This window comes from Microplitis mediator, chromosome 8, assembly GCF_029852145.1.
Source record: "Microplitis mediator isolate UGA2020A chromosome 8, iyMicMedi2.1, whole genome shotgun sequence".
In the NCBI taxonomy this organism is placed as follows: domain Eukaryota; kingdom Metazoa; phylum Arthropoda; class Insecta; order Hymenoptera; family Braconidae; genus Microplitis; species Microplitis mediator.
The window spans coordinates 21,527,178-21,546,352 of NC_079976.1; the positions used below are offsets into that span (position 1 = coordinate 21,527,178).

Sequence of the window (19,175 nt, forward strand, 5' to 3'; positions counted from 1 at the left end):
TATTGTAACGAGTCCCAGAAGTATGGCGTTATTTACTATACTGTATAGCACTGGAGCTATTGTATTGCTCACACGTATGCATAGCAGGCACGGCGAAACAGCATGGCCTTGAGACCTATACTCTCATGCCGAGGGCACAATGCTACTAGTTTTTTCGGCTATAATTTCTGGCGTGTCAATTAATGTATACTATCGTATTACAACCGAAACTATATAGATGTCGTTAGACTCGGTTTATCAGCCAGAAGCTTTGTGAATACGACAACGGAGTATGGTCCTGACGGCCATACCGACATCGCAGCGTCTGCGACTATTGCCAATGTTACTATTCCCGCAATGATTGAATCATCTATGCATACAATTTTAAAACCTATCAAAATTTTCGATACGATACAGTACAGCGTTCACGCCCATACTGGCATAGTGATATCCGCCAAATATTCCTTACCGTATTGAGCTCAATATAAATAATGTCCTACTTTAAAATACAAAAATTCAACGAAAAAAAAATTAATAAAAAAAATTAAATTAGAATTTTTCGGTAAGATTATTGTTCAGAAAGCGCATCGATTTAAACAAAGCTTAATGTTTGAAGTCAAAACTGCAAATTTATGAACAATACATACATATGCACATATTTTTGTCTGGAATAATACCATACTCCTGTGTAGTTCTGGTTAACCTGCATAGTTGAAAGCTCTAAAGTTATTGCAAAAATTAATAGTTATTGAAAAGAGCGATCAATTCTTGACAAAACAGATTTAGTGCATAAGTATATATCCTTATGCTGAAGAGTTAGAGAATTTGGAACAAAAAAAGTATTTCTTAAATCTATTATACTTTGAGCTTCGATATCACCTTGAATGGATGTCTATGAGTTAAAGAGTACCCGGGAAAAAATCGTCATGCACGACTATGTTTGATCGGGCATGATTCAAGCATGATCGTGCATGATTTAGACATGACTTTGCACGATTCATGCCAACACACGCATGATCATGCAAAACTATTTCCAATCATGTATGATTAATTAACGTAACGGGGCCGTTAAGCTCACCTCCGTTTGACGAGAGGCCGTTTCCTCACCCTTTTGGGCATACACGCGCTGCGAAATCTCCCATCTTCCACCCAGACGACACTCCCAGCCAAAAAGACGACAAAGAATGGACATTAACCGGGGGTGTAATCAAAAATTCCTCTTACGCGTGGTATCTTACTACAGCCGCCACGAGTCCTACCTCACTCGTGCCCCCCACTCCTTTCATGTCAGGAAATAAAGAGACTCTGGCCGAAATGGGGCTTGGAATAGGGCCTCCATGGTACCAATTCTCTGTATTAGTCTACAGGCTGCAGATAAGTGGTGAGTCGCAGCATAACTCATTACCCTAAAAAGGTTTTTTCCACATTATCTCACTTGGATCTAGGACTGCAACTATTAAAAGATTGCCCTCTACCGTCATCACCAAGTGAATATCACTATAGCTAGCTAGAGCTAGTGATAGTATTGTGTACGGGCTAGTTTCACTTAGGCTTTTTAGACAGCCTGAAGAGTTGGCATCACCCGCGCAGCGGTGTCTATTGGCTTCCTGCAACCACGGAGTTGCCGCATGTTACAAGATGCAAAACATACGGGCACCGCTAACGGTTGGAGTAATGATCCCAGAACTTACGAAGAGAGTGACACGTACTTGGTCTGACGCCCCCTAGAGGGCACCAAACCCCTTCTGGGCATGATCATGTATGACGATGAAAAAAAAGTCATGCATGACCAAGCTTAATTATGAATGATCGATCATGATACTGCATGATTCATGCAAAGGCATACATGGCAGGTAAAATTGTGCATGATCATGCCTGACGAGAAAGGAATAGTCGCACAAGATTCATGCAATGTCAAACATGACCAAGCTTAATCATGAATGATCATTCATGACACTGCGCGAATTAGGCAACGTCATACATGACCATATAAAATCGGGTTTCATCATGTATGACCATAAATGAGAATATATGACACGGAGAGAATAGTTATGCATAAGAGTAACTTAGCATGAGCAAACACGACCGTGTATAACTCATGTGAAGTCATGCTTCGTTATGCATCACTACCCAGATCAAAAAATTTATGAGGAATTGTTTGGAAACCCATCGGAATCCGTATAAAAAAGTATGGATTTATGTAAGAATCCTTAGGAATTAATAGAGCAAAGTATGGTTTTAGATAAGAATTCATATAGGAAACCATGAGTATCCGGATTCCCACATAGGAAACTGTGGGTACCTAGATTCCCATTTTGACATGGTGCACATTTCCATGGGGAATTGAGGCAAAAATTCACATGAGATTCCACACGGTTCCCATATTGCTTTGACATGGTGTGGATTCCCATAGGAGCCCATGTGAGAGTATGTATCGGGATCTATGCTGAATTGCTATATAAGAATCCGTCTGAAAACGCCGTGTGGAAACTCACATGGAAGACTAAGCAGGATTCCGATATAGATTCTTTTGATAGCTCGAGAAAAAATCAGTATGCATGATCATGCTTGATTCAGGCAAGACTAAGCATAGTCATGTATGAATCATGCACGATCAAAAATGATTCATGCAAAGTCATGTCTGATCACACAAAAAATTCAATCAAAGTCCGATCAAGCTTGAATCGGATGTAATCGAAGTTTTTAATCAGGAGTAATCAAATATTTTCGATAAAAAAAAATTTTAACAATAGAACATATATTTTTATTTTGACGTTAGTAGTTAAAGTTACTATGTTTTTTTTTATTGACGATTAAAATAAATTTAATTTATAATTTTTGATTCAATTAATAATTTTTTAAAATCAATCAATTTTTTTTCCCCAAAAAGTAATTAAAATAGATTTGGTTACAAATTTTTTTTATTGATTGAAGAATTGATTTCATAATTTCTTGCGGAATTGATAATGATAGTCAATACAATTGTATATTTATTTTTATTTTTTTCAATGAATAATTAAGATTAATCTAATTGTTAAATTTGCTTGTAATTTGAACTAGAATTCTTTTCATTCATTACTAAAAAATATGTAATAACCAAATCAAGATTGAATTCAAATAATATTCTATTTTTTACAACCGGAGTTTTTACAAGATATTAAGAATCATCGTAAACTGAACGAGAGAGGTCAGTCTAGTGGACAACAGACGTGCTATATAACACGATGGTCGTGGGTTCGAGACTCGTCACGTGTAAAATTTCAATAACACTTTTCAGCCAGTAAACATTAACTATACATCAAAACTGACAAAATAACTTAATTAAAAATTGAATTATCACCAGAATATTTTCCAGCCATGAGCATGCGTGATCATGCATGAGAAAGCATAATCATGCCTGACCGAGCATGATCACACATGCTCATGACGCAAATATTCAGGCATGACCATACATGAGATTAACGTATGATCGTGCATGATTAGGTTTGATGATTTTTTCCCGGGTAATAAAATTTCAAAGAAAAACGCCAATTTTTAAACAAATCAAACTTTGATAATTGTTTAGAATAGCGGCTCCACCTATTTTGGGCTTGAAAAAATCGAAAAATTGAGTTATCGAGACGTTTTTTTTTCCAAAAGATTCTATTTTTCGGCGCATTAAAAAATCTTTATTAATAAATCTATATAATTCATTATTTTCTAGCGTAATTTCAATTTACAAATCCAAAAAATAACCATTTTTAATGTTTTACCTCGAAATTTCCATTAAGTAATTTTTTTTTGGAAACTTTAATTTTTTTTCTTTAAGTTCATTCAAAATCGAATAATTTGAAGAAATCAAGTTTTTAAAAATGTTCATTTTTCGATTTATTATAATTTTTCGAAAATTAACAAATAAACAAACAACAGTTAATAATTAAAAAATCGAAAATTTGAGTTAAAATATTTTATGTTTATAAACATGTAAGTATAAAATATCACAAAATATAAACTAAAATATAAATTTAAATATTAATTCTTAACAGAAATTTTTAACGGAAAATTAACGAATAATTATATAACATAAACATTTTATGTCAAGGTTGAGTTATTAATAAATTTGGTTTTTATTTCTTACTGTTAAATCAATAGTATTATTAAGTTATGAACAATAAACTGAAAATTAATGATGAATATTTTTAACAAATTATGTATAATAAACTGAAAATTGATTTTCTTTATACTTATCTATAATTATATATTTACAATTTTTTTCTACTAAATCAACATGTGAAATAAATTATCGATGATAGACTAAAAATCAAATGTATTTGATAATTAATTTTTTTTTTTTTTTAAAGACAAACTTTTACAATAAAGGAGGTAGTGTATTTTGATTTTTTTTCAAATCAATGTAGAATTGATTTAAAGTATGAAAAAAACATGGAGTCTTTCCCTGTGATCCGGATATCGTGCGCGAAACATAAATTCAGCAATATAACCGAACATGTGATCTTCATTACGACCATATTTTGGGATTATCGCTCTTGCTGATCTCCACGTTCGCTCAATATTTTGCGTATGAGCTCCAGTTTCAGGATCCACAAAATTATAAGAATGATTTACGGTCAAGTGATGATATTCTATAGAATGAAATAAAACACAATTATTTAAAATACATATGTAATTTGTAAGTGTAAAATAAGGAGAAGGGAGAAAAAGTAAAATGAAAAAAATGAAATAAAGAGTAGGTAAAAAGGCAAGAGAGTAAATCATTATCAAATATATTACCTTCATCTTTTAAACAATTATACGCTTTCCAGCAGTCAGATATGATTGTCGTTCCTCTGCGAATTTTTCTTTTAATAATTGATAAAAGAACTTCTGCAGAACGATTTGGAACCGGCTCAATAAAAAATTCCTTCGACTCTCTATCGATTCCGCAAAAAGCCACATACCATCAATCACTCGACCCCGATTGTATTTACGTCGGCCAAATTTGGCTTTGTCGATTTCCACAATTTTATTTCGACCACCAATTTTCGGGGCCGTATTCGTTATCGCCCATAATCCCAGCCCTTCGCGAATGAAAGAACACCAATCAACTCCTGTGGTTGATGACATGTCGAATTCTCTCATCAAAAACTCCTGATGAGGAGGATCGGTCAATAAATAGAAGGCGATGAACTTACATGACTGCTCGAAGGTGAGATATGAAAATTCAAACCAAGAATCTTTTTTGAGCGATTGTTTGAAATGACATCTCACTTGCTTCACTTTACGATTTAATTTAATCGTATGGCGTTTTTGGCACCGCCAAACCATCGTCGTCAAATCAACATCACACACTTCATCACATTTTGTACACCGAACAAGAGATTTCCTTTATGCGCATATTTTTTATTCATTTATTTTTCAATTTTCTCGTTCTCAAATTAATTGTCTGTTCTTTAAATTAACTCATACCCTCTTAAATTTTGTTTTTTAATTTGTTTTATTTTTGATGAATTTTTCAAAAAAGAACAGACAAAAAAAAATTGATTCATAAAAATTTCAAGGTAAAACACCAAAAATGGTCATTTTTTAGATTTACAAATTGAAATTATACTAGGAAATAATGACTCATATGGATTTATTAACGTAGATTCTTTAATGCGCCGAAAAATAGAATCTTTTGAAAAAATAAAATTTGAAGATATGTTGATATGAAACTCAAATGTCAAAATGAGAATTTTTTAAATTTATTAATTTTTTGAACAATTATAAAAAATTGAAAAATTAAAATTTTCAACTGCGTTCTTTTTTAATGTGTTTTATTTTTAATAAATTAAAAAAAAATAGACCTATAAAAAAAAAAATTCGATCATAACAATTTCAAGATAAAACATCAAAAATAGTCATTTTTTGGATTTATAAATTGAAATAATACTAGGAAATAATGACTTATATGGATTTATTAACGAAGATTCTTTAATGCGCCAAAAAATAGAATATTTTAGAAAAAAATTTTCAAGATATGTTGATTTTTCGATTTTTTATAGCCAAAAATAGGTGCAGCCGCTATTCTAAACAATTACCGAACGAATATGAACCGATTCGGCTTTAGAGGTGGCAATTGAAGCAGCTTATTAATTTCAACAATGTTTGAGGAATCGAGTATAATCGGTACGATACGTTCGGAGATACTTTGTGTAAAGTGAGCGAATACGCAAAAAAAATCTGGTTTAGGTGTGATGGAATTTTAACAATTAAAAATTACACAGATTTTGTCAATAAATAATTTGGTTATTTATTTACACTTTATACAGTTAAATATGGTGAGAATTAACATTAGATAGCGAATGTGAGAAGATAGATAAGCGATAGCAAATGCGACAAGTAGAGCGGTTTTTAAAACGCGTGGTAGTTAGTAAGACTTCACGATGTAGATTAGAAATTGAGACGGCGTCTTTCTCCTTCGTTGCCGCTCGGCGATGATGTGGCAGCATGGCTGCAGTAACGAATTTTCCCATTGGCTTAAAAGCGCGCCAATAGGAAATAGTTAGCCGCCAATTTCTCTGATCGGCTGGCTGGTAACTGGTTCTCATGCCGCCGTGACACGGTCATGAGCAAGGAATTGTATGTGTCGGGCCCAAATATCGAGTGACCCGGCACTATTATGACATTCAAGTCAGTAACGAATTCGGCTACTCCCGGTCGTAACGGAAATGCACGAAGCTTTTCAAATTGCCTAAGCTCATGACTGAACACTTTGAAAATAAAATTTTTTCAAAAGCGTTCCTTTTGTTATCTTGTAGTGCATTCGATGGATTGACTCTAAAATATAATTAGCTCTAGAACTTTATAAGACGCATCGAATGCTAACTCTACCGTTAAAATCGGTTCATTTGTTTAAGAGAAACCGTTGTCGAAAAAATTTTGAAAAAGTGTTTCTTCCGAATAAAATCTAAATCGAAATGATTCATGACACTTTTTTTCCAACGTTAGCAGTTAAAAAAACTGCGTTGAATGTCACCTTGAACGTCAAAATTGGTTCATTATTTTTGAGGATATTGCTAACATAAAATGAAAATGTCGATTGACTTCATAAATCGTTTCTTGTTATGGCTTATTACTTGAATTTTCGCAATGGAAAGTGAGGCATTACTATTTTCCAGGGCTGGCTGGCAGGAATAGGCAGTTTTCAGAGTTTTGTATATTATTTTTGGATATAAAATTATGATTTATATCATGGCCGAGTAAAAAAATTTAATTTGGGAAATAATGGACATTCTAAATACACACTTATATACACTCGGACATTCTCTTGAAAATAATTAGGATAGCTTGTTGGGACATCAAAATATCGAAATGTGTTGTAAAATCGGTGTTTGGAAATCAGACCGAAACTAATAACTTACTTCTTTTTCAAATTACCAATATTTATCGCGGATGGATAAAAAAAAGTTTGTTCAGCGTAGTAGATGTCAGACTTACAGTTGCCGCAGTACGGACTGTTCTTGTGCCTCATTCGAGGCAGGTATTTTTTAACTCCCATTGTTTAAAAACCGCGTCTTTAAACATTCTTGAAAGTGGCGGCAGAACCTCTTGACCATCTCAACCAAGTTAACCGGCAATTCTTCACTAGTCAGAAAGTTTCAAGATTTTTAATTATCAAGGCCGGCGCACCCGGCATGTCTTGATCATGTGTTTTTATTATGAACTCTCAGATTGGTAAAAACTTCTTTCTTTAGGCTACAAATAATTCCGTTTAATTAACTTAATTATTTTTTTTTTGTTTGTGATTTTAACCATGCTATACTTACAAAACTGTAAATAGTTTAAAAATTAATTGAATAAGTTGCTTATAATTAAAATAAAACACCAATAAAAAATAAGACATACGTCTAATTAATAAACCCACAACCACCTCACAAATCCCAACATATCTCACGTTTTCTCAAACATTCTCTGGACCTTTGAGCCGGATTGGTGAGGTTGAGCTGGTTAGTTATTTACGCTTGTGAATTGAGTTATTGTAGAAATTTTGTGTTGTAATTACCAGTGCCTAGTTACTTGCACCATAAGTGCATTGCTGAGTACCTAAGACGTTGTACTGAGCTAATGTAACAAAAAGGACCGTTTGTGTGAACTAATTTATTGTGCAAGTGATTCTATTCTTTCTTGTTTAGTCAATTAATAGTCATCTTAAAAGACTTCTCGTAATAAGTGCCAATAGCAGATTGTCGTTTCAACGAAACCGTCTCAATTCCATCGTGTCAAAGACAAGCGAAGTAATTAATCAATGTAATGGGACCAAAGTCCAACTCAATTTTACCGGAAGCCGTTTCTTCGTTCTTTGGACATACACGGTCTGCGAGGCCATCCCCATCTTTCGACCCAGACGACACGCTTAACCAACAAATATAATCAAGTGACGAATAAGGTGGACATCAACCGGAGGTATAGTCAAGAATCCTCATTGCGTGTGGTATCTAACTACAGCCACCACGAGTCCAACCTCTGTAGGCCAAACACCACGACCCTCTCAGAAAATAAATAGACTCTGATCGAAGTGGGATTGGAAAGATCCCACGTGGTACCAGTCTCCAAGCGCTGTTCAACGTGGTTGCTTATGGATAAGTGGTAGGACGCAACTTCTTCCCATACCCTATGTAAAGGGCTTTCTACACTTGTGATCTTTCGGGTTCCTAACAAGCTCTAGTCCATTTGTTCAGTCCCTGATTAATTTTCTACGTTTCAAGCCTTTGGCTACTCTGCTTATTCAAGCCAAATTAAAGTTACGTTCAAATCAGGTGGCAAGCGAAGTAGATAAGGATACCTCTAACGGTTCCATGCGTTTTGAGCACCTGACAAAATATCCCCGACAAAATATCTCTGGACAAAATATCCCCAGTTTTGTGTCAGTTTTTTTGGCTTTTTTCACTATTTTTGCTTTCTTTTCATGGGGATATTTTGTCCGGAGATATTTCGTTGTAGATATTTTGTCGGGGATATTTAGTCAGGTGCTAAAATCGCCCGATACCACCTCTAACACCCTTAAACTCCGGGAAATAGAAATCAAATAAAAAGTGCTCAAGCATAAACGCGAGAAAAGCTTGAGGCTGAGCATGAGATGCTACTTTCAAAGAAAGTTGAGGTCTCGCTAGATGGCAACTACATCAAGAAGAATCTGTTTGACCAGGCGGCATTGATTTTTGTTGTCGCAAGCTGTCTTAAAAGCTCGCATCTTGAAACTGGAAGCCGTTAATCCACCAGCAAGAGCTACGCTAGCTAATGCTACCTTTCAAGGAACTTCTCGACACTAGCTATCTTTACCAGGCATCTCAATTCTCAAGTTTTCCAAATGAAAGTACTTTCCGGAATTGTTCGTTTCAATCGTTGATGAAAATCAGACCATCTCATCAGCGGAAAAATTGTACTAACTGTGTGTAAGTATAAAAGGGTTCTCACTACGCGCGATGAAAACAAAAGACTTCTCAAACAGCTCAAGTAGGAAAACTTAGATTTTTAGTTGAGATGGAGAGTCGGTCAGCAAAGAATTTGGACATCTTGACAACGACTTCGAAGAGTCTCAACGCCTTCAAATCTTTGGGGCGCCTAGTAGAAAATTGGGACGATATTTCCATGCACGATTTTGTGTAACTTCTCGATATGGTACTCGTGAGACTTGGAAGATCCACCGGGGATCAACGACCGAGTACCCAACTTATGATCGACTTAAAAGTTTCCTCACTGGTTCAGCGAGAGTACTAGAAAGTATGGAGAGCCAGCCCTCGACTAAGAAACCGTCCTCTCCAAAGCAAACTTTAGCTTAGGTGCATATGGTTCAAGCAGAGCCTTATCACTCGTCTCAATCGGAGTTGGCTACGCCATCTCACACCACAACAACAAATCCAGATTTAAATAACTCCTATAGCAGTTGTTCAAAGCCACATTTCATTTTGTTTTGTCCAGCGTTCAGACTCTTCGGCTTCGAAAACAAGATAAGGATCGTCGTCTCAGAACGCTTGTGTTCTAATTGCCTAGGAAGGCATAATGCACGCAACTGCAACACCTCCAAAGAATACTAATTTTGCAAAAAATATGATTATTCACTGCTGCATTGTGATGTAAGGCAGCATCAGCTGCTCTAACTCACCCTCCAGGTTAGACCGGCTCTCAAGGCACACCTTCAAAACACCCCAACGCACCGATTGACTCAACGGCTATGTTAAGTTCCACTCAAACCCAATAATGGACCTCACAGCCTGCATAGAACTCTCAGGAGAAAGTGTGATGTGTTGACTCAGACCGAATTAGGTCTCTCAACCAATTACCAAATTCTCAAAAAATTTTCATCACAGGACTGCCAGCTCAACACTCACACAACCAATTTTTAAGCTCTCTCTTCTATTAATCTCAACCTATCAGGACATCTTATAGATCGAAGTCAATCGTGTTTTTTTTTTTTCAAGAAATTCTGAAATCTCCGACCCGGTTGCCGAATTGGAGGGAGGGACGAGACAATGTTCAAGAATCGTGCTTTGAAATATACTGTAAGGCTGTGGCAACACCTCACGACCATCTCAACCAAGCTAACCGGCGATTCTCGACCAATCAGAAGGTTTTACGATTTTCAATTATTAACGCCTGCACACCCGGCATTTTTCGATCAAGTATTTTTTATAACGAACTCTCAGATTGGTCGAAACATCACTCCACAGAAAATTAATGACATGTGCAGTTATGATTTCAAGAACGAAGCTAAACCATCATTGTAATTCAATCAACAAAAGCTAGTTCAGCATCCTCTAGCAATCGTGCACTCTGTTTGAGCCTTCAACACATTGCTGATGCCGTTTCTAGGTTGTCACTGTTGGTTTTTTCTTTTCTTCTCTTGGGCTAGAAAGTCAATAGGCTTTGTCAATTGGCAAGAACAAGTATCGCAGCCACAGATGTGATCTCCGTTAGGTACGGTCGACTCGGACAATGGCTATTTTTCGGATGGAAGCAAACTTACACCTCTACTTTTTGTGCGCAAATCTCCCCACCTAGTTTTCTGCGCTGTACGACAAGATATAGTAAGTCACGCTCAAAAGTAATCATTATTTAGCATGCCTAGGTCCAGTCGTAACTAGCATGATTTGAGAAAGGCTGGCTACCGTTTTGTTTGCTTTCTCGGGACGAGAGTTTCTTGTCGAGTTTTCTTGACCAAGTGATTAATTACAGGCATTGAACAGTAGCTGGATGATGACAACTATTACCCCATTTAACCACTACTCTGCGCAGGTACTGGGATGCCCACCCCCTGCACTAGTCAAAGTAATCTTTTTTGTAATATCTATAGTTAGGTTAGATCGGGTACCTTCCTTAGGTTTTATAGAGATTTCTTTCTCCTTGCACGACTTTAGACTGCAGGAGATATGTTTTTTTATATTTAAATTTATATGAACCGAAGACTACCTTTGTCAAAATACTTTAAAGCGCTATTGTATCTTTAATAAAGTTTTTTATAATTATCTCCAGTAGGTGCTAAATACTCGCCGATGGCTCGTGCGTACGTGATTATAGCTTAAGTTGTCGTTTGCACGAGAGAGAATTGCTGGCTAATCTTCTACCTGTGAAATCCAGCATCTAAAATACTTAATCTGTCTTACTTGTTTAGAATATCGATTGTTTATCATTGCAATAATCAATGAACTACTAGTGTAGTATTCTGATTCAATGTGACAAGTAAATAAAGTAATAGGGAAGGAAGTTATCCCCTTTATTTTTTTATAACATGTTTGAAAAACTTGTATAGCCTCGATTTTTTGGCATCTGATTTACTAAGTACTGCTGAAAATCATTCGTAATCAATCGAATAATAGAGTAAAAAAAAATCCGCTTGTCATGAATGTCAGAAAGACATCTTATTGGCATCATAAAGTTATCTAACAAATTATGTCATCTTTCTGAAATTAAAAAGATATCTCTCTGACATTCGTGCTGAAATGGAAAATAACATATAGCCGTCCCCTCGCAGATTTGAATCAAGGTGGAAACACCGTGAAAGTGTAAACACCATGGATCCACCGTGATTACACGGTGGGTTTGTTCCATTTTACCACTGTGTATCCAGTGTGATTACGCGGTGTATCCACCGTGATTCCACGTGAATCATGGTGGATACACCGCGTAATAACAGTGGTAAAATGGAAAAAACCCACCATGTTTCCGCCGTGATTCAAATCTGCGAGGTTAAGGACATCTGTAAACGGTTCTTCAATAGAAACAAAAATTTGCATCAATAAATAGCGCTGAAAAAAAAAAATGTGATTTTAAGTCATCTATCAAGGGAATCTTGTTTATTGAAAGAAAAGAGGCATTTCTTTAATAAGCTATTGTAAAATATCGATTGATTCTAAATTTTTTTTAATTATTTCCAGCCTTGACTTAATAAAGAGAGATTTTTTGGTTTTAAATTAATTTCTGAACTTAAATATGACTGTTAAGTATGAACGAGTTTAAGTTACTAACGAGAAATCGATTTAATTAATCTACTTTATAGAGTAATTAATAATGAAACATAATTTTTATAGACTGTGGCAACATTGTTGTTAAGTCACTTACCAGTTCCCACCACTGGAAAAAGAATCGCAGACGACTGGAAAGGTGGCGCCGAAATCGCATTGTCGAGTATTTTTACAGGCTTACTTTATCCAGATTTCAATGTAACTTATTGCGTTAAATTAAGAAAACCGAAAGTAATGTGAGTTACTGAATACACGAGGAAATGTGCACAAGACAATGTTTTTAATAATGATAAATGAATAATCACTTTTCAGTAACTTCTATGCCAAAGTAGGTTTATTAGAGTTCAAAAGATTGAGTGCATATTTTTAATTATTACTTAGAACTTATTGCTTTATCATCAATAACATCGTTCTTTATCCAAGTTTACATTATTTAATCCTCGGCAACCCACTATTTGATTAGTTAGCTTCCTTTAGATGAAGACTGTCGTTTTTCTAAGAAAAAATAAGTTTAGTTCTCAGTAACCGCGACTACATTTCATATGCACGTGACATTATTGATTCTTTTTAATGCCTAAAAACTTTGACATCATCATGAACTTGGGTTTCGATAATTAAACTAAGTCAATTCAAACAAAATCGGACGTGTATGTGATATTTTACTTTAAATTTTTCGGGTAGCTCACGTTACTTTACTTTCTCTTACCATTTAGATTAATAATGTTATTATTAATACAACAAATAATTTAATATAGTTGAAGACTAACTTTGAGCACACACCTCATTTAATTACTGGCGAAAATTGGTCAGCAATAACAATTTCATGGAGCCTTGGATATGTGTCCATTAGCTTAGCTGGTTCAACAGAAACTATATATACAGGTGAATATGCAGTGAAAGGTTCATTATCAACACTGTATCCCGATGGTTTTCTATACTATGGATTAGCGGGTGATGGGATTCTTTGGAGCACCGAATTTTGTCAAGAATGTAAGAATTTTTTTTCTTATTTGTTTTTGTAGAGCTTTCATCAAAAGCTATTGTCACAACACTTTATCGCTTTTATATTTCTTTGAATTCTCAATATGTTATCAAGCAGTTAAAAAAATATTAAATACGGATTAGAGTATTGATCGTCTTTTGATTTAATTTTTTCAGCCGTCATATGTCTTAAAGTTTTTAATTTCGATCAACCTTGTATATTGGAAAGTCATGCTTTTGAATGTTATAGTCGATTCGTCATAATGATGTAGTAGTTGATATTGCTGTTGTGACGTTACATTGCTGACGTCGCAGATTTGGAGGATGAGTAAGTGTGAGCATGTGTGTGCATTAAAAGAGATAGTCAGTACACGGAAAAAAACAAATTTTTTCCTGATAACAAAAGACGGGATAACGAAAGATTTTGCTATAATGACAAACATGATTAGCTTATGTTAACAAATCGAATTGTTATAGTAACAAATAAAGTTGTGTCGTAATCAAGAAGTCGATTGGTTATGAGAAGACATGATGTTTATTATTATCATATCGTCGTATTTGAAAGCCGGCATTTGCTACCGTAAGTAATCTTAGCTTATGATTACAAAAATTTTTGTTAATGCTACAAATTCATTCTGTTACTTCAACAAATCAGTTTTTTTATTGGAACACAACAGTTTTGTTACAGTTACAAACCGTTGCTTGATCCAGCGAAGAATTTGTTACCATTATAAAAACATTTTAATCTCAACGAATGCTTCGTTATCCGTATATTAAGGCAGAATTTTGTTACCGTAAGTTATCTTATCTTGTGGTCACAAAAAATTTTTTTCCGTGTAAGTATGTGGAGATATGCGCTGCAGATGGAAAGTTGAGTATTCATAGAGTGTGTGCGGAATACGTACCGTGACCCTCTCTCCACGACCTAGCATACTAAGTGCATTCAAGACATGCCGCTAGCACCGCTCAAGTTGCTCATCTCCAAAGGATATTGATTTTAAGTTTTGAATTTACGTGTGCGCTTAGACTGGCTGCTGATACCAGGGAAATAAACGTTGTCAGGCGTCCGTCGGGATCTGGAAGAGATGAGAGGGATGATCGGTAAGCGAAGTGTAACGTGGTCCGAATTTGTTCCAAGTCCTTAAATTTATTAAATTTGAGTAATTATGGGTGAATTAAGTTTATTTAGTACCGAATATTGAATTGTTTAAGCGCTAATTTGTAAGCTTTTATTTGTAATTTATTTTAAATTTGTTTTAAATTTGAATATTTATTTTAGTGTTAAATTGAATTTTATAAATTTATTACGTACCTTTAAATAAAGCCTTGAGAATTTCGCACTCAAATAGACCTAAATGTTTAATTCTAGTCTTAAGAATTTTTATTTTCCTAACACATTGCGAGCAGATGTTCAAAACAGTAAAAACTTTCACTAGCCTTAGGTTTATTTTGTATATTCATTTTTTACATGTTTATTTGTGAGTTAAAATATTTGGTCCGAAGCCTCTCTCAGGCTCTTTTTTTTATATAGTATTTTAGTTATTCGAGAATATTTTACCTGTATTTTTGAGTTCACTTTCTTAATTGCATTGCTTTATTGTTCTCCAAAGACCTACTATACTTGGTGACCCTTGAGCCAGGTACTCTCCGTTCCCACATTTCCCACGTCCGCTGACGTCATTCCCTTTCTCTCACGTCCTCCTTACGCTACACTCACGCTCATGCCCATTTCCCGTAATGCGGTGGCTGCACGATTCCTGGCCTAACCAACCAAGACTAACTCTAACCTGTAAGATCAATGAGTCATATGGCAAACCAAGTACATATCTACCCCTTTGTTGATCAGCCTTCGTAGTTTGGTATTTAAAACAGAACCGATTTAAAGGCATTGATCCATCTTTTACGCATGTTGAGGTCTGTGGAACGACGTAGACTATAAATACTATAGAGAGCAAAGGTAACTTTTGCAACAGTATATTTCACATTATCTTCGAAGGTTAACTTCGAATCAATACGGACACCAAGGTCACACAGTTGAAGGAGACGAACGATATTTTGATACCATCATCACCCAGCACAAGCTTAGAGAATTAAGTTGCCAAAAGGCTTGGACTCCAAGATAATAGCCTTCGACTCCTTGAAGTTGAGCTGCAGTTTATCTAAGTCATCTCACTGCTTGATGCAAGCCAGTCCTCATTAATCTTCCTGATGCACTCCTCGATCTCATGTGGATAGAAAGCCAAGGAAATTTGGTCATCGGTATAGAGTAGCTTTTTCAAGAACCGAATATTTGCGGCAATATCACTGATGAAGAATGAGAAGAGCAAAGGGCCTAGTATTGATCCTTGAGGGACGCCAGTTTTATCATAAGAGAAGCATTTTTCTTGAGATCCATGAATTGGAGCACTGTCGTCGACCTTAGTGAAAATGGAGCTATGTTTACCCAAACCAAATCTGAAACTGCGAAAGACCTTCTTAGCAGAGCTAAACAGATTGAACGTTCCACTTGACAGAAATTCATACATGTATATTATTATAGGCCAAACAAAAACTAAGATATTTTTCTCTTTACTTTTGTTATGTACAAATAAATACTGATGCCTTGAGTAAATCCTCGAGACGTGCAGCTGCCCGAATACCTATTTTGTTCTAAGATAACTTTTGTTCATAGATAAGTGACTCATTTGTTAATAACAAAAACGGAGAGAGCGTGAGAACGGAGGATGGATCATTCGAGAATATTGCTCATCTTGATTCATCTTTCTGTATCGAACGATGCGCGGGTCTGATGCTTAAACATTACATATTGCTAACACTTACTCTAGTTTTTTTCGATCAAGAGAAATCACACATAGATACATACACACATACAGAAAATTAAACATTATTCTGAAAATGGTCAGAATAGCTTCCTAGGACCTCAAAACGTCGACATCTGATAATAACTCGGTTTTCGAAAATCGGAGTAGAAACAATAACTTCCCGAATTTTTTAAGGTTTACAATTTATTAAGCGGGAAGTTAAAAACGTCACAATTTTTTTAGTCGTCACATAATCCGTTTAAGACGAGTTGATTGAAAGTAGTGTTTGAAGTGTAATATACTGAAATAAGCGTGAGGACAATCCACTGAAAAAGGTGTGAAATTTTCAGTATTGAATTTTTATAAATTAACTTATCCCTAGTGGATTCGAATTACGGTAATTATCGTAATATACAATATCCGGCAGAACTTCTGTGATTTACGGCAAAATTTCGCAACTTCCCGTAAATAACGGTAAATTTCCTGTCTTATGGTAAATTACAGCAATTTACTGTATTTTACCATAAATTACGGTAATTACCGTAATTTACTGTAATCCGGATCCGCTAGGAATGATAGCAATTAAAATAGGCAAATTTTGGTAGAATCTACGTACAATAGCTAAAAGAAACAATAAATATTATTTACATTAACTTATTGAATTTTGTTCAAGGTGTCAAATTAATGTACTATATGTTTGTCACTACCTGGTAACATATTATTAGTTCAAAAAAATCAGAAAAGATAAGGTTTCAATAAAAATTATACATCATAATCCAAATTTTTTAGCTTGTGAGGTTCACACGACTTTTGGGAATGAATATATGAAAATTTGGCCGATATATCATGACAATAAAGATTACAATATTCATTTTTTCGTTCGTACGTCATTCGAAATATCAATCCAGTTTTATTCAAGCCCTGGAATACAATTTCCTAGTATTACGGTATTAAAAATCAACAATATTTATTTTGTACTGCATCTACAGTTTCATGAATGATAGTAACTGGTTTGAATGATTATAGATAACGATAAATAGTCACGGTTTCATAAATGTCGAATATCACGAAACAGGTGAATCAACAAAACAGCATTTAGAAAATGTACAAACTGAAGAGAAATTAGATTACTGGAGTTGGAAAGAATTTACAATTACGTAAGTGAAAATTTATTTGTAATGTATTTTAGAAACTAAGGTTGCAAATATTTTTTGATCGTGACAATGGTATTACGTTCTGGTGTCGTTTCGAATTACCGTTTAGCAACCCTGTGAAAAAGGTCTTATAAAATCTCATAAAAACAATTAGCTATGAGAAAATGATCAGTATTTGTCCGCGAAAAATCTCAAAAATTCTGACACAATTATTTTCTCATAGATAGTGCATAAGAAAAAATTTTTTCTTAAAATTCTCATATAAATTATCAGAATCTATAAGAAACAAAAGCTATAATATTGTGATTATAAGTACTTATAAGTTTTCGAAAAATGTAAAGTTTACAATTGAGCAGATTTTGGAAATGAATAAGATTGTATGAGACGATTTCTGAAGTAATCATACAAGATTTTATACTGATTAATCAATGTGAGTACAGTAATTTTTCATATAGTAACGAAAAAATTTATGAGATTGATTAAGTTATAGTTTCTTCAGTATTGATTGAGGTTTATATGCTAAATTATTGAATTTTTTAGCATGAATTCAAAAAGTTGTTATTATGTATACTCAAGAATATTTGTATTAGTATTTACGCGGAAAATCCTTAGCAATCTATTCACGAAAAATCTATGAAATTAAGTCAGTTTATTTATTCATCAAAAATTACACAAGTAAACATTAATATTAAATATTAAATATAATATTAAAGTCATGATGTATTATGGGAGATACCATAGTACAAACCAAACAGGTACTTGTTGGTCTGTCAAATGACAGAGGAGAACTCGAATAAAATCGTATTGAAATTTGGTATATAACACTCCTGAAATAAATGTCTTACTAGGGACACTACAAATCGTAGGCGCGATCTCGTGGCGAGCACCGAACTACTCCCGCTGCTGCTGCCTAGCACCGGTAACTTTCCCCTTCTCCATATCGATCTTTTCTCCCGAGAAATTTTTTCTCTTGGCTTTAGCAACATTTGTTGTTTTGGTCGAAGAATACAAAAATACTTGCGTGAAAAGCATAGAACTTGTTCCGAGAAATTTTATTCTGTTTAACCAAACCAATGCAATATCACTACAAAAAAATAATATATCTTGCACCAAAAAAAAAAAAAAAATGGGGCAAGATACATTACTGGGTTTGTAAAAAATCACATAAAAACTTATATTTTCACTCATCTCCGAACAGTTAAAATATTGAAAGTACAAAAAAAAGTGATAATATTAGTATTTTTGGTGTAAATTCTTATAAAAAAAAATGAAGTTAAGCAATTATTTTTGAATCAATCTGATAAAATTAATATTTTATGTGAATGGAAATTATTTATAAAATCTCATAAGTTCTCCATAATATTTTATAAGTAATAGCCTTTTAACTAAAACTCACAAAAACTCATAAATCACACAGCTTTTAAATTCAAATTAAATCTTTTAAGTTTTTACAAGTTAATTCGATTATAGATTTTCTTACTAATTCTCATAAAATTTTTATGAGAAAAAGGTCTGCATTTGTCCATGTGATTCCTGATTCAGTCTCATAAAATTTCGAAGAAATACATGTTAAATATTTTCTCATAAAATATGACAAATATTTTATGATATTCAATAAGGTATTATCTCCTAGGATATATAACTCTTACTAAAACTTATAAATTCTGAAAATTTCGTATAAAAAAATAATCCTATTGAGATTTTGTAAGTATTATAACATCGAAATTCGCCTGATCAATTCCTATTGAAAATACATTAGAATAAACTGTAACAATCTTATAGAA

At 34.3% G+C, this 19,175-nt stretch overlaps 1 protein-coding gene across 1 annotated transcript in view; it reads left to right on the plus strand.

The window, feature by feature from the left end:
* Positions 1-19,175, plus strand: part of LOC130672619 (uncharacterized) — a 169,100-nt gene that overhangs the window by 29,497 nt on the left and 120,428 nt on the right. Inside the window, exons 6-9 of the mRNA XM_057477258.1 lie at positions 12,522-12,653; positions 13,211-13,445; positions 17,027-17,184; positions 17,264-17,394. Of these exons, the coding sequence (XP_057333241.1) occupies positions 12,522-12,653; positions 13,211-13,445; positions 17,027-17,184; positions 17,264-17,394 (656 nt within the window). The remainder of the gene's footprint in view (positions 1-12,521; positions 12,654-13,210; positions 13,446-17,026; positions 17,185-17,263; positions 17,395-19,175) is intronic.